Source organism: Sturnira hondurensis, unplaced genomic scaffold (genome assembly GCF_014824575.4).
Source record: "Sturnira hondurensis isolate 20B ecotype Veracruz unplaced genomic scaffold, ASM1482457v3 Scaffold0000460, whole genome shotgun sequence".
In the NCBI taxonomy this organism is placed as follows: domain Eukaryota; kingdom Metazoa; phylum Chordata; class Mammalia; order Chiroptera; family Phyllostomidae; genus Sturnira; species Sturnira hondurensis.
This window is the reverse complement of record NW_028073091.1, coordinates 1,546,369-1,562,767: the sequence shown is the minus strand read 5'-3', so window position 1 is coordinate 1,562,767 and position 16,399 is coordinate 1,546,369. Positions and strand designations below refer to the sequence as shown.

Genomic DNA, 16,399 nt, shown 5'->3' with positions numbered 1-16,399 from the left:
TCCTTTATAAGGGCTGGCTCAGAAGGCAAGAACACAGTGCAGGTGGGCAGTTCAGGGTGGGCGGCAGGCAGCTTTCTCCCCAAAGTGCAGCTTCTGTGAGAGGCCCCTCTGTGGAAATGGCTATGAGGGTGTTTTAAAAATTTGAGCCCAGTTAGCCACCCAGGAGCCTTCTTTGTGTAGGCATCTTTTTTCTAGGGTCCGTAGATACAACCTTCTGGTTGTCTGGTTCAGCATATAATTGTTGTGTAGGTTAGAGTCAGCCACCTTTTTCGTGGCATACCATTTTTCTTCATTATTTGCAAAATTCAGTTTGTCATTGTTTTCTTTTTTTATTGAAATGTACTTTATTAGATGGCTCAAACTCATTACAACCACTATTCTTATAAAGCGAAGGCAGTATACACTTTTACTAAGTGATTCAAAAGAAATTAAGTAATCATGCAAGTGATTTCTAAATTCTGTGTGTCATTTTTTTCATGCGGTCACTATCATTTTCCCCAAATTATCTCCTTTCAACAATCTCATAAATGCTGCTGGCATGTTCTCAAACCCTTCAGTGACATGTTCGTTGTACTAGATTTTACCCTCAGTGACACACTTCAGCAAGTCTTTCAGAGTCTTCTGGCGGACCTCTCCTTGCCAGCGGCTGACGATGAACCCTTCCATGCGGAGCTGCTGATAGATAATAACCTCTGGGGGTGGGCCTGGGGAAAGTGGACGAGTGAGGTTATATGTGGAGATGGCCCTGCAGAGAGCAATTCTTCCAAACTTCTTCATCTGGGGGATAACAACGTTTGAAAATTCTCCACCCACATTATCAAAATAACAATCATAACCATCAGGAGGAGCTTTGTTCAAAGTTTCTTCCAGAGACTCTATCATCTTATAGTTAAAGGCAACATCAAATCCAAACTTTTTAAGGTAGGCAACTGTATCATCAGACCCTGCTGCTCTGACAGCTTTGCAGCCCTTGAGCTTAGCTATCTGCTCCACAACAGAGCCCACGGCTCCTGTGGCAGCGTTCACCAGAACTGTGTCTCCAGCCTTCGCTCTGCAGATGTCAAGCAGGCCAAAATGGGCTGTCAGGACTGTCATGCTCGGTCCCGAACCTCAAAGACAGAGGTAACATGTCTGGCCACTCCTCAGGCAGCGTCTCCAGTTGTTTTCCATCAGAAATGGAGTGTGTTGCCCAGCCCGAAGGGGCTGAAACAGTAGCTTCTGTTGGGAAGGCTGAATTTTTACTTTCCACAACTCTGGCCACTTGCTCCCCCATCATTGTATCACCCTCCTTCAGTGTTTTGGCTGCCAGTCTCATATAAGGATCCACAGTGAGGAACAGAGCTTCCAGCAGGACCTCTTCATTTTTTAAGGGTGGGAGTTCAACTGTCTTCATCTCAAAGTTACCATTTGTAGGGTGGCCTTCAAAGTACTTCTTCAAGGTCCAATTCTTAGCATGAACCATCCTGACACTCAGCCGTCTGTGGGCTCCAGTGCCTGGAGAAGGCGGTAGAGATTGCTGTTTTCTTTTTGAAGAAGGAAAATCCATTGCTTGGCAAGGCAGGCCCAAGCACAATTACCTCTAATTAGTGACGTGTTTTTAAAGTTCAAATAAGGTTGCCTTTTTCTTTTGTTATACTAAACTATGATACCATTTTTTTAATAAGTAAAAAAAAACTCAAGATTTTTTTCTAGTCGACTAACCACACATTCCTATGGGGTCTAAAAGCCAGACTGATATAAAACAAAAGAAAAAGAAAGACTGAAAACCAAGTATGCCTGTAAGTTGGTTTGTCCAGGATTAAGTTTTAAAAATGCTCTTTATAATTGCTTTTTCCTGGCCGTAGACTGGGGCCTTGCCTGAGTTTTGGGTGGGGGGTAGGGGAGGTCCTCATGATAAGGTGTCCAATTATCTGTTTATAATTGCAGGCATTTACTTAAAAATCACTATGTGAAAACCCTCATAAAACAATACTACATGTTTTTAATCTTTTATGTAGGCAAATGCTTCCAAGAGTTCCCTCCTGGCATTGGGTGTGATCAAAGAGACTTCATTTAGCTTTCTCTGTAATGTCTTATTTTTTTGCCAGGCTAGTGTATTATTACTTGGTTTAAAAAAATCAAGAAAAAACAAAACAAAAAACCCAGTAACATGCAATGATTTGAAAAATGAAAACTGAGAAGAGTATAAAGTAAAAAGTATCTCATAGCTTCTCACCTTCCTTCCCCATGCTTTCCCCCCAGATACCCCCAAATAAACCTGACTGGCAGCCTGTCTACTTCATTCCACACATTTTCTAGGCACACATGCTTGTCTGTGCATCTTCTGTATTTGCTTATATTTAAAAATTGTGGTAGAAGTTACAGGACATAAAAACCATTTTAAAGGGCACAGTTCAGTGGAATTGCAGATACTCATATTGTGCAATATGAGTCATGCTTGCCCACATTCAGAACACTGTGTCGCCCCCAAAGCAAACCCTCTGAATTAATGGTTGCTCCCCATTTCTTGCCCTAGCCTCTGACAGCCACTGATCTTTCTGTCTCTGTGGATCTGTCTGTCCTGGAAATTTCATATAAATAGATGACAAAGTGACCTTTGTATCTCATGTCTTTAATCAGGTATAATGTTTTCAAGGGCCATCCATGTTATAGCATCCTTGATTTGTTTTTAAATACAGTGAGATTATATTCAGACTGAATTTAGGCTTGCTCTTTCACATACAATAGTTCTTATAAATCTTTCTATATTAGTGTGTGCCAGGTACCTTATTTTTCAAGCCTTCACTAGTATCTGTCACTTGGATGTGTGTAAGTCATTTCACTGGTCTCCTACGGGTATATACTTTTGATTTTAGCTACTGACATAAAACAGTGCTGAAACAAACATCTGTGGATACATATTTTGTTTTTTGTGTGTGTGTATTTGTATCTGTGGAGTCAGTTCTCAGAAGTGATTTTTTTGTCCAAGGTATTTATTCAAATTTTTTTTTTAAGATTCAACAAAATTGCTCTTCTAGAAGGTGGCAGCAGTTTATACTCCCCCCAAGAGTTTGAGTTTTTCTGTATTCTCCAAGCCATGGCTAACACTGGAAGTTGCCAAGCATTTTAATTTCAGTAAGTCTGGGGGTGAGCGGGGAGAAAGTCATGTTAATTCTGTGCATGGACATTATTTAAATTGTCCATGATGCTGGATGTCTTCATAAGTCACTTATGTTTCTTTTTTCTGGGAAATACCTGTTTGCTTTCTCTGCTTACTTTCTGTTAAGTTGTTTTTAGTTGTTTCACCGATTTCAAAAAATGTTTAAATTTATTCTAGATCATATGAACATATTTTTTCACAGGTGGTCCTTTGAATTTGCTTATGATAATTGTTTCCATGCAGAAAGGTTTGTGGTGTCAAACTAAACTGCTTTTATTTTATGTATTTTGAGTTTTGCCATACCAAGATTTTTAAAAAAATATCCTTTTTGGTGGGTTGTTATGACTTACCATTTATGGTTAAATCTTTCATTTGCATAGAATTTAGATCCAGCTTTATTTATTCACCTCAGAGAAGTGAAATTCCTTATTGAATAATTTATTTTTTTCAGTTATTGGAAAAGCAGTCTTTTATTGGCATTAAAAGTTTAATGTTAGGCCCTGGCTGGTGTAGCTCAGTGGATTGAGTGTGGGTTGTGAACCAAAGGGTCACTGGTTCGATTCCCAGTCACTGCATGTGCCTGGATTGGGGGCAGGTGCCCAGTGGGGACCACATGAGAGGCAACCATACATTGATGTTTCTCTCTCTCTCTGTGTCTTCCTCCCTTTCCCTCTCTCTAAAAATAAATAAATAAAATCTTTTTTAAAATTTCACGTTTGGTGTTATTTGGTGTTCATGTTAGTTTGGTGTTATTTCTAGATCATTCAGTGTCTGTTCAACTTTTAATTACTATAGTATTATGAATTTTAATATTTGGTGAGATTAATCTGTTCCTTTACCCATTTACCCAGAATTTTCCTGGCTGGACTCACTTAGTTTTCTAGATCAGTTATTTTCAACCTTTTTCATCTTATGGCACACATAAACTAGTTACAAAAATTCTATGGCATACCAAAATACACATTTTTTTCTGATCTGACAAAAATAGGTATAATTTTGATTCATTCACCCTAGATGGCTATTGTGTTGGCTGTTGTCATTTTTTTTACTTGACAGTCTAAGGGAAAAGAGGTCAGGCCCCTAATTAAATAGTCGGGTAGTGTACGTTTTAAATATTTATTGCTGCACACCAGTTGAAAATCACTGCTCTAGATGACTCTTAGAACAATTTTTATTATAAGTAAGGCAAGCTCTTACAGGTGTAAATTTTCCTGTAAGTGTAGGATCAGCTTCAGTTTTTAGATGGTGTTACATAATGTTTTTTATTGTATTTTTTAGATAGTGTATAATCTCAGTTTTTATTTCTTCTGTGACTCAAGAGTTGTAGAAGAAATTTTAATATTTCTAGGAAATTATTTTCTAGCTTTACTATATTTTGTTTATAGAGAGTATGGTCTGTATATATTAGTGTTGGGGAATTTCATTTTTTAAAAATTTTTTATTTTTTTAAGATTTTATTTATTTTTTATTTTTAGAGCGGAAAGGAAGGAGAGAGAGAGAGAAATATCAATGAATGGTTGCCTCTGGTGCGTCCCCTACCGGGAACCGGCCTGCAACCCAGGCATGTGCCCTGACTGGAAGTCAAACCGCTGTCGTATGGTTCGCAGGCCCGTGCTCAATCCACTGAGCTACACCAGCCAGGGCAGAATTTCATGTTTTTCAATTGCTTAAACTTTGGTTATTGCTTGCTATATCCATTTGGAACTTAGGAAAACATAATCTCAGTTTAGAGCAACCTTACTGGTTATGTAATTTCATTTTCTTGTATCTTTCTTATACTATTGTTTTCTTTATCTGCCTAGGACAGAAGTGAATTCACGTATCTGCCCTTATTTCTGTTTGTTTCTCTAATTTTACCTCAGTTTTTACTTTGCTTTTTGGATGTATACAGGGTGAGGCAAAAGTAGGTTTACTGTTGTGAGTATGCAAAACACAGAGTTTATTGTTGTATTATCTATTGTATTGTTTCTATACCAACAACTGTAAACATACTCTTGCTGTATACTGTATACAAAGGATCCTCATTGAGGATTTTACCTTTAAAGTGTCCCTTTTCCTTTTTGCTTCTGATTAAATTGCTTATTAATATTATATGGTTCTTCATATTTGTGACATTTGCTCAGCCAGTCTTTATGTTTGAACATTTTCTACCTCCTAGTTGTTTGGATTTAGACAGATATTTTAAATATAACAAATAGCTGTATTTGAGTTTTGATTCTTACTGATTGTTTTTCTTCTAGATAATAAGTTTTTCCTCAATTGTATTTCTTGAGATAATATATTTTGCCTTAAGTCTGTCACCTGTTTATGGTTAAATTTTCTATTTTTAATGTTTCTCTTCTTTTCCTTTGATTTGATTTGTTTTCTTTACGTTGTATGATCAATGTAAATCATAAAAGAAGGGCAAAGATTTATCAGATACATATGAATTCTTGAAATTCAGGAACTTTACTGGTTGTGCCCTGATAACGACTGATCTTGTCCAGTTTTCTTGGGATCCAGCATGCAAATTGAGCCTTCCTTTGAGTTTATTTTGTCTGTTATACCCTTGAAATATATGTTTTCCTATTTGCTAGAGTCTCAGGGACACCACTTACATAGGTTGTGTCTCAGCTTCTGTAGTCAGCAGGTCTTCCACTTCTTGACTCTCAAAATGATTTTCAGCCTTGCCTGAGAGAGATGGACTCACTTATGGAGAATTTTCTTTTTTCATCTTGAGGGGAACCCAGATCATTTGCAAATGCTTCCAGTGACTCTAGTGTGAATCTCTGCTTTTCTGAGGAGCTCAAATCCCAAACTCATTTGGATGACTGAGGGCAGAGAGCACAAAGGCCTTGGTGGCCCCCTGGCCTCTGGATGGAGGAGGAGGTTCAGTGTGACCCAGACCCTTCTCTGAGCGGAGAGTGCAGTCTAGGAAACTAGGTGTTGACAAAATAGTTATGTTCCAAAAAGGGTTACTTTGCTCTTTGGGGCTGTATCAGGCCTGTAAAATAGGGGAAAAGACAGCCGTTTCACCAGCTTCAATGATATGCCATTCTTTTTTAAAAACGCATATATTCCCTTTTTAAAATTGTGGTGAAATGTACACAAAATAAAATTTTCTGTCTTAACTATGTTAAGTGTCCAGTTGAGTGGCATGAGGTACACTGACGTTGCTGCCACTATCTCTTCCATCCATCTCCAGAACTTTTCATCTCCCCAAACTGGACCTCAGAGAAGGTGGTGCTGACCCCTGGCATGCTGTCTCCCTCACACAGGTGCTTTCGGCTCTCGGGGACATGGCCCAGGGGTAGGCTTGTAGGATGATGGTGTGGTATTTCAGGCACCGCCAGACTGTGTGGACCATGTGGCACCCTCCTCCATCCTTGCCAGCAGCTGTGAACGTCCGACTTCTTAGCGTCCTCTCTGGTCCTTGTTTTTGATAATGGTCATTGTAATGTGTGTGATGTGGTGTCTTGCTGTAGTTTTGATCTGTGCGTTTCTCAACACCAGTGATGCTGACAGTTTTCTCCTGTCCTTTGCCCATTGTGTACTGGGGTTAGTTTGAGGGTAGGCCTCATCCTGTCTAGAGTGGCAGGGGAGAATTTGGTGAGACAAATAGGTTGAGGCACCTTTGAGTAAGTGCAGTGTCCCAAACCATGTCCCCTCTAGTCTGCATGTGCTGTGGCTCCCTGGCCCTTCGAGCCACCACTGTGCTACTTCTGTCATACTGTGAACTAAATATGCTTTAAAGAAGCCTGGCATCAAGGGTAATTACCCAGGTAAAAGGTTTACCATATCTGGTCAATCCTAAAGTTTTTATTTGAAGTCCACATGTAACCTCCCCTGTATTAAGGACAGACGTTGTACTCTGTGTTGAGGTTTAATTCTTGACCCACATTGTCCTTTAGTCACAGGGAGCCCTAGAATATGTCCAGAGTCTGTCCATGGGTCTTTAGTGGAAAACAGGTAGCACTTCTGTCCCCCCTTCTTGAAGCTGGCCACATGTCATCTGGAGCTTGAACAGGTTGGAAGCCTAGTGTCCACCTTGGGATACTGTGTGTCCACCCTCTCAGCTGTGGATCTAGTCCATTGGCAGAGACCATGGGTGTGAGGTCTGATGCTGGCTCTGTTCTCCCTGCCTGGCTGATTTCACTGTTAGCTGGGTCCAGATTTTAAAGTACTAATAAAGTACTGTATCTAAAACCTGGAACTTTCATTTTGATACAGGTCAATAAGGCATCTCCCATGTCCGATTGTCTGGGGCCACAGAATTGAATTGTGGTTACTTTACATCACTCCTGGTTCCCTTATTGGGTCCTACTTCTTGTTTTGTGCACTGTGTCCCCTTTGAACATACTGTCTACTTGACCTGTTTATGATGTGTTGGCGGCCTAGCTCCTCACTCTGGGGTGGAGAGCTTCCCTTCCTCTGTTGATGCACTCTTGAGTGCCTGGTGCTCAGGCAAACTCAAGCATCTGCTTAGTGAATGAGATGCCAGCCTTTTCCTTCTGGTTCCTGCTTTTCCCTCTCTCTCTGCACGTCTTGTGCATGAAGGGAAAACACAAGTTTTATTCTTAAATACAAGCAAGGGACTAAAGTTAGAAAAAATTGGCATCATAGTTCCAGAACTTTCAAATCTGACAGTATGCTATGTGTCCTTTTTGTGGTCTCAATATAACGCTATACAGTCTTTTTCAACTCCTTACCAGTTCCTCAGAAGAGGAGAAATAGCTCTTGAATCTTCTTAATATTGGGGGTTTAACTGAATTTATTGGGGCTGGGGTACTTCCATCCCATGCAGGCATTTAAGGTTTAGGTGGCCTCAGCTGGGCAGGTAAGGGTTGGGGCCTGAGCTGCTCAGAGCCTGTGTGTTTCAGAAAATGCAGGTCAGGTTCAGTCACGTTGGAGCTTTTGATTCTTCTCTCACTCGAATCCACCCTTTTAGTGTGTGTAGGTGCCTGCTCTAAGTGGCTCAGAAGGACCTTCCCAGCAGGGTCCTAGGAAGCAGAATCCAAATGGGTGAGCCTGTCTCTACACCCCCCACCTCTCCACCATCCGCCGGAGAGAATTAAAGACATCAATGCTCTCTCTGGTAGAAGTAGTTGAAATGACAATTTTTATTGCCAACTGTCAAAAAGAACAAGTTCCTCCAGAGGCTTACAACTCACCTGGTCTTGTAGGAACCCAGGTACAAAATTGGTGAAAAGAAAAAAATTAAACGAGACCCTTAAATATGTGAAATTACTCTCTGAGATTTTTGAATAGTGTTAATGCTAGAAGTGAGGTGGAGGTGAAGGAATAATATTTGGAAGATCCTAAATTTAGAGTTCATTGTTCAGATGGTCCTGCACTCATAGTCAGAGAGGGGCCTCTGGGTTCTACTGAGTTGTTATTTTTAGGAGCTGGCCTTTGCTTTAATATGAATTTAAACTGAATGAAGTTGGCATTTAAAGAAAGAACGAAGTGAAAGGAGGTAGACTTGTGTTCAGATCCAAGCACGTCATACTGTGCAGAAGGGCTGTGGGGGTCTGGCGGCCTGTGAGTCCAGCTGTGAGAGCAAGGGGTTGGGCATGAACACGCCGGTGCTGGCTCGCCCAGGAGTCAGATGTTGTCCAGGAGACATGAAAGAGTTCCCTCATGCCACATAGTATTTGTCTTAAGAGATTTTCCAGCGTATTTGGGAAGCTGGACTATGTGAGTTAACAATAACAAATCTTGGGCAGCCTGGAAAATGAGGCCTAGAGAACATGGGCTGCAGAGGGAGGCTGCCGTGGGCAGGTACCAGGGAAGATCTGGAAGACGGGGCAGTCACTGCTGAGCTCTGCCTTGGGTTTTTCTATTTTTCCTGCTTTATTCCTCTGCAGTGGAGTTTTGCTATATAGAGGCAAGTCTCTTAGATTTAATACATTATGGGTACAGGACATTTGCAGTGCTTTTATTTCAACAACAGAACTATTGAGATAGAGTGCATAAACTATGACATTCCTCTTTAGTGTGTACAGGGCACTGTGTTCAGGGCATTCACAGAACTCTGCAGCCATCACCACTACTGAACTTTAAGACTTCCATCACCTACACCTATTTTGATAATATACGCGATGTACCACATGAAATTGCCTGTCTTTACTGTTTGTAACCTACAAAAATGTCAGTCTCATATGCTTCAACTTTCAAACATTTGTCTTAAAAGACCTCCTGAAAAGTACTGTAAAGTTGTTCCTCCATCTTATTTTAAACCAATGTAAAAGTGTTTGAGGCCAGAAACCTTGTGTGTGGGCAGTTTGGTGTTGGGCCATCCTCAGGCCATCTCATGGAAGGACTTGCCCAGGGCTTGACTTCTGAGGAGAACATTATGAAGGCGACTGGGAGGAGGATATTGGGACACAGATTTCACTTTGATACAACAGTGACCTTTCTAGTTACAAAGCTCTCTGAACCATGAGCTCTGCACTGCGCCCAGTTAATCGGGTGAGCATGAGCAGAGGCCGGTGGCGGGGAGCACTAGGGCATGAGCAGGAGGGGCTCTCCCTGCTGGTCTCTCTGGCTTTAGCTCACCTGTCCAGGTGCTGTCCTGCACTGCCCATGAGGAATGCCCTCAGCATTCTTAGCCTGCTCCAGAAGCCCCCATGTATTCCTGGTTGGCCCTGGTTCCAAAAGATGCCAGCTTCAGGGTCTCTTTGTCTTTGTCTGGGATCCCACAGGCTGAGGATGGTGTGACCCCTCTCTGGGCCTGTGTCCTATGCGGCCTTGGGCCCCAGCTCTCTTGTTGGCCCAGAAGTTCCTTGAGGACAGGACTGTGGCCACAGTTCTTGCTGCTGCACATCTAGCCCACTCTGTGGTGGACACAGGCCCGAGGGGTTCTGGAAGGAGTGACTAGACTCACCTTGTAAGCAGGTGTGTGTGTTCCTGTGTGCACGCACATATATATGCATATACAAATACATATGCTTTGTTTGTGTATACCTGAAGGAAAATGATTCTATCATGTTGAGTGACCAGTGTGAATCACTGCCTTTGTAGGTCAACACTAAGTGAAAGAAGCTAGTCTGAGAAGCTGGAAGACTGATTCCAACCAGATTACATTGGGGAGAAGGCAAAACCATGGAGGCAGTAAAACACCAGTGGCTGTCAGGGTTTGGGGAGGAGGGAGGGATGAATTATAGGTATGTGGAACACAAGTGATTTGTATGGCAGTGAAAGTACCCCGTGACCCTGTGGTGGCAGGGAAATGACTGACACATTTGTTACTGCCCATAGAAATTTGTAACAGAAAGACTCAACCCTGTGGTAACTATGGACTTCACTTAACAGCATGTTGATATTGGTTCATCAGTATAGAAAATGTACTACAGCAATGCAAGATGTTAATAACAGGAGAAGCAGTTGAGGGGGTGTGCTGGGAGGGTTTCATGGGGAAGTCTCTGTACTTTTTGCTCATTTTTTTCTGTAAACCCAAACTGCTCTAAAAAAATGTTAACTCAGAAAGTTTGAATAGCAGCAATTTCGTATGATTCAACTTTCCTTCCAGATTTAAAAAGTGTGACTTGCACACCGTAACATTCACCATTTTACAGTGCACAGTTGAATGGTTTCTGAGTGCATTCACAGAGTTGCACATTTTTTACTGTAGGCTGTTTTAGACCATTTTCATTACTTCAGACAGAAAACCTGAACTTTGGGGCCTGACAAAAAACCATCTGCTTCCTGTCTCTGTGGGTTTACCTGTCCTGACATTGGACCAGTCTTTGAGTGGACACACATTTTAATTCCTTTTGGGTATCTACCCTGGAGTGGAGTTGTGGGGTCATATGGTACTGTGTGTTTGACATTTTTAGGAGCCATCTAGACTCTTTTCCAGTGTCTGCATCATCTTACATTTCCACTAGCAGCAGTGTATGAGGGCTCTCTACATCCTCCCCAAAACAGGCAACACGGGCAGTCATCTTAATTGCCTGTCTTTTTGATAGACTGTGGGTTTTTGTATGTATGTTTGTTTGTTTAAAGAGATCCAGTGTGACTCTTTGAAATCACCTCTGGACACATTTTCTGAGTGTCACCCAGTTGCGGAGTTTAGCTGGCCCATCTGCCTCGTGGCTCAGAGTAGAAAGGAGTGGGGTGTGTGCCTGCTGTGGGAAGGAGGTTGGGAGGGTGGGTAGGTGTTGGGTGCTCAGGCCCTTCCAGGTAGCTTTCTCATTCTCTCTTGGTGAGTAGGACTCTTTGAAGGCCCGGGAGGTGTGACCCTCTGGTGCCTTTAATGGTGAGGGTACAGGGTCTTTTCACCTGTTGTATAATAAGCATTGTTCCTCAACTCAAGCCTCTACTCCTTTTTCTGTGACATTAATTATATTTTCTCATGAAACCTCTTTCTTGGTAGTTTCTTACCAGATACCTTCTTCTCTAAGAGTATATCTGGGTTTGTGATTTTTTTTTCCTGAGTTGATTTTTAGGTAGTAGTGGCCAAAGAGTTTAGAATTAAGAAACCTTCAGCCCAGTGGAGGGGAAATGACGGCACGAAAAGCAGCAGAGATTCCGGTTGGAGAGGGAATTGGAAATTCACGGCAGACCCACCTACCAGAGCCCAGTGTTGTTCTTAAACTGTTTTAGGGAGTGGGAGGAATGCAGTGAGGAAGGGAGGAAATTCATGGTCATGGAGGGGTGGCTGGTGATGAAATGGATAAGCAGCACTTGGGTAAACATAGGAATGAGTTTTGGAGCCACTGAAAGGAGTAAACCTAGGCAGTTATGGAAGAGCACTGTGCCTCCTGATTTCATCTGTTCCCTGAGACTTGTAGGCATTGGGCACTCTCCATCTGAGGATGGAGACCTCTGCGTGCTTGTGAATGTCTGTTTTTTGTAAAGAGCTCAGAGGGTCTTTCTGCCACGCTGTCTAATTGCAGTTTTTCTCCTCCCTTTGCCTGTTTCTTGGGAGAAAGGGCGAGTTCAGTATCATTTTGTATGATAAGGCATCACATTCTAAAAGAGTTGTTAAGTTTCTATTCTTAATTATCCCCCTCAATTTTGAAGTACCTGGTGTCAGGACATAGAAAAGGGTGCCAGGCCACAGCTAATTTTCATCCGTTTGGATGCTTTACTAGAGGTATGAATTACCATAAGGAAAACAATGACCATAATGGAAACAGAGGGGATAGGCTGGCTGGTGGTTAGAATGCTTGCCTTCTACTTAAGAATTTTCTGATTTTAAGGGAGGGTTTTTGGACTTGAAGTCCAATGGACATTGGCAGTTGAGCAGAGAAGGGGTCCTGAGGATAGAGGTGGGGGGTTGGGAGTGGGTGGAGGCGATGATCCCTTTTAGTTACTCTGGGAGGAAGGTGACCAACTGAGGCTCTGGCTAGGGGCAGAGGAAGCAACAGGGGTGGAGCTATGGCACTGACTGTTCGCAGAGCATTCGAGGCAGGGCATTGCACTAGTATTAGCTTGGCTGTATTCACCAACAGTAAAGTCGTGGAAGCTTCTGCTGAACAAAATAAGCTAACAGGACTTGGAAGGCATGTGAGATTATTCATGACTTTGGGTTTCTAATTTCATTCCAGAGTTATGGACCAAGACCATGAAAGAATTTCAGGTGCTTCAAAATGATTAGTGGCTGAGTAAACAAATTTCCATGGTTTGATCAGGTCAGTACTGGCTCCTAGGAAAAAAGTCATCCTGTCTTACTTTCTTGTTCTCTCCTGAGTGGGGCCAGCTGTAGCCAAGGTGTGAGGCTGCTGGGCTTCCTGAAGTCCTCCATAAGATTTTGAGTTCTTAGAGCCTCTGTTAATGGGTGCTGTGATGCAACTGAGATAGAGATGTTAAGAATGATCAACACTTAATCCTGTAACTTAAACTAGCAGCCTGCCCTTTGTACTGCCCTCACTTCTGAGAAGGAGAATCAGAAGTGTACTGAACTTCTTGTGCTGGTACAGAAGAGATGGATTCCAGTTAAAAGGGGGCCACTTACATGGGCCATGTGTGCAGTTCATCTGTTGGGGGACACCAGTGACAGTCACAGTCCTTAGTTCACTTCATCACCCTGTGTGAGTTGAATACCACTGTGCCTTGGGGCTGACACTGGCTGACTTCTGAAGCTGGTATTGAAACATTAGGTGCAAAAGCCTGCAGGCTACTGCCACCATTTTCAGCATGGCAGGCAGTTTCTTTGTTGAAAGGGTCAGTGGCTAACCCTAGAACTAGCCCTGATGTCTGATGCTGCATTATGGGAATGCAGATGTTGACATGGAGGGTGGAACCACCTGTGGATATAAAAGGTGGCAAGTTGGCTCTTAAGTGGTGGTTTTGAGTAGACTTGTGTTGAATCTACTTGTGTTAGGTAGTGGTGTTGAGCAGACTTAATACAGATCCCAGTGAAAAGAAACAGAAGAATTGAGCCCTGTATGAGCTTTCTGCTGTCTCTGTGAGGCTTGCCCTGCCCCCATTCTTGTGGCCAGTGTTCAGGCATTCAGGTGTCCTGGAGCAGGGTGAAGCTCTGAACTCAACCCTGGCCCTCAGAACTACTCATCATGCCATGGCAGTTGAATTCTTTTTGCCCGTGATTGGTCTGGGGCCAGTTCATAGCCTGGTTCTGGCCAATGGGAAGTGAAGGAAGAGCTTCTTTTCCAGGAATAACAAGTGTGATCTCTGGAGCTGCCGTTTGTGGCCCTGAGATGGACCATCAGGAAGGCAGAAAGCTCACTGCTAAGCATGGTGGGGTGGACATATAGAAACTTGGGCCTTAGTGATGTCACTAGACCCTCCCTACAGATCTCTTCCTAAGTAAAGATCTTTATGGTTAGAATTTTCTGTCATACTAAGAGCCCCAAACATCCTAACTGCTAGACATGAATAGAACTGAACTGTGTGAGTATTGTATTTAATGCAGGCTTAAATTCTCTGTAAAATATTTGCGATGTCTGTATTTTATCTTTACAAACATCGCAATGTTTATAAAATAAAATTTATCAAGTTACAGCTGACCTGATGAACTAAAATGAGATTAGTTTGTGCCTGAGTTCTTAGCTTGTAACTTGAAGTTGACCTACTTTTGCAGATCTCTGAGCCCACAACATACCTTTCCAGCCTGGGTGTGCTGGCCAGCTGCCTTGACAGTGGAGCATGGCCAGGCAAGCAGATGGGTGTGCACCTGGGCTGGTGCAGTGGTCGGACTGCTGGTCAATTTTGGTGAGCAGCAGGCTGAATATTTCACTTTGGTATGATAAGTTCCTGGTTAGAAACTCTCCAGAGGGCCTGAGTAATCTTATTCTGTGAAAACTTTTTTAAACATTAAAAAAACACTTAAAAATATAAATATGTATCTATTTCACCATCTTAACCAGTTTTAAGTGTACTATTCCGAGGCATTAAATCCATTCATACTGCTGTGCAGCCATCACCACCATCCAACCTATTCTTCTTCCCAAACTGAAACTAACCCATTAAACAGCAACCCCCAATTATCCCTTCTCCCTGCCAGCCCCTGACGCCCATTGTTCTACCTTCGGTTGTTATGATTGTATAGGTGCCTCATAAGTGGAAGCTTTATGCAAATCAGAATTTTAAACTCTTTAAGACTGCTGAAAGCATGGTCTTGCTGGAACAGAGGGGGTTTGAGGATAGCTCAGGAAAGACATCCACTAGGTTTTACATGGTCATTGGATGTAGAGCTGGTGCCCTGCCCTGGGGTAGAGGAATTACAGAGGTGAGTCTTGCTGCCCAGCAGGTGAGGCAGCCCAGGCCCAGGGTTTCCAAGACAGAACACTGGTGAGGAAAAGGAGTTAGCAAGCCATTTTAATTTTCGCATCCAAAAGAAATTCTATAGGTTGTTTTTGGCAAAGTGATGTGTTGCATTAGGCTCCGTGGACTCAGGTACTCTGTAAACTAAAGAGTTTTGGGGTCATTGTGGTTTCTTTTTAAATTCCTTCTGTTGGCTTGGTGCCGACAACAACCAGGTTTGCCATGATGACTAATTTGGAGTGGTGGAAGGGAAGATTTTCCCTCCTGCTCAGTGGACTCCAACCGTCCAAGGTGTCAGCTTTATGGGTTTCCATAATGAAATTATAAGGGGGTTGCATTTCTTCTAGAAATTTGAGTCACTTTTGTTAATTGGCACCTTCCACTTAAAATCTCAGTGCATTTTGTTGGCTCTTTTGAGTGTTTTAAAATCTCAGTCAAGCTTTTTTGGGTAATCTCTTAAATATGACATTAATTTTGTTAGTTATTCATATGAATTAATAATCAGTCAATTTGAAGGAAGAGTTGTGGGTGTTGAATTTATTCATATATCTTCCTTTGGGACTGATACGGTTTACTTCCAAGTGATGATGGTATGCTCTGAATTCCTGTGTAAACACCCTGCCAAGAGAGTAAGTTCTAGTTCTGACCTACCTCATGGATCATCTGTCCTCTTGGGGATTAAATGAGTTAATGGTTTCGAAGCTCTTAGGACTAGTGCTTGGCTTGCAGAAAGTGATCAGTTAGTGTTGCTAGGGTCTCTCTTATAAATCCTATGTGATATTCTCTGAAAAGCAATTAAAACTTATTTCCCCCCAGCTAAATATTCTGTGTAAAACATCATCTGAATTCCCATAGTTGCGATATGTTGGATGGATGTTCTCCATAGATCAGTTATTGTTGGACATGCCTTGGGGTTCTCAGGGGCTGCATCTCCAAAAGCAAGCTTGCCTCCAGCATCCTTTGGGGTCTACCAACCTGTCCTTCAAGACATGGAATGTCCTCTGCATTCACCTAATGGCCAAGACAGGAGCTAGGGAGTTGTTCCAGCTTCCTCCCTGTCTTCTCCCAACCTTCCCAATTGATACAACAATGTCCATTTCAGCTCCAGATTGACTTTGGATTCCCCCTCTCACTGAACCTGTTCCCTACCCAACATTTCCACCATGGGCCCATGTAAATCTGCTTAGGAGCCTGAGGTTTATCTCATTATGTTCTACAGTCTCTTTGTGACATGTGGAGAGGCCTCCCGTAGCTATATTGAGGTGGGCAAGGATGATGCTCCTTCACAAGCAGTTGGAGGTGCCTTCCAGAAGAGTCTTGAGGACTCTTGGGCTGCTACAGAATTCAGAAGTGGCTTCTAGAAGCAGTGAGAGTGACCCAGGCTCCTTAGTCATACCTTTCTTCCTTGCTGCACCTCCAGCTGCTGGCCCTCATCTTCCTCCTGTGACATCTCAAATTAGAAGCCGTGCCTGGCAGCTGTTAGGACAGTGGCTGCTTTGTTTCAGGATGGACCTTGCTCTGAGCTTGCATCTGCCTTCTCCAGCCCTGTGA

General features: G+C 42.7%; 2 protein-coding genes across 2 annotated transcripts in view; one reads left to right on the top strand and one right to left on the bottom strand.

Annotated features, from left to right (window-relative positions):
• The window catches only part of ROR2 (receptor tyrosine kinase like orphan receptor 2), a 218,017-nt gene that overhangs the window by 20,336 nt on the left and 181,282 nt on the right, over nt 1-16,399 (top strand). The gene's annotated exons all lie outside the window — the stretch shown is intronic.
• Nucleotides 332-1,532, bottom strand: LOC118983676 (prostaglandin reductase 1-like). Its single transcript, XM_037041310.1, is given in 2 exon segments — nt 332-1,099; nt 1,101-1,532. Coding segments are annotated over 2 exon segments (888 nt in total). The 5' UTR covers nt 1,463-1,532; the 3' UTR covers nt 332-573.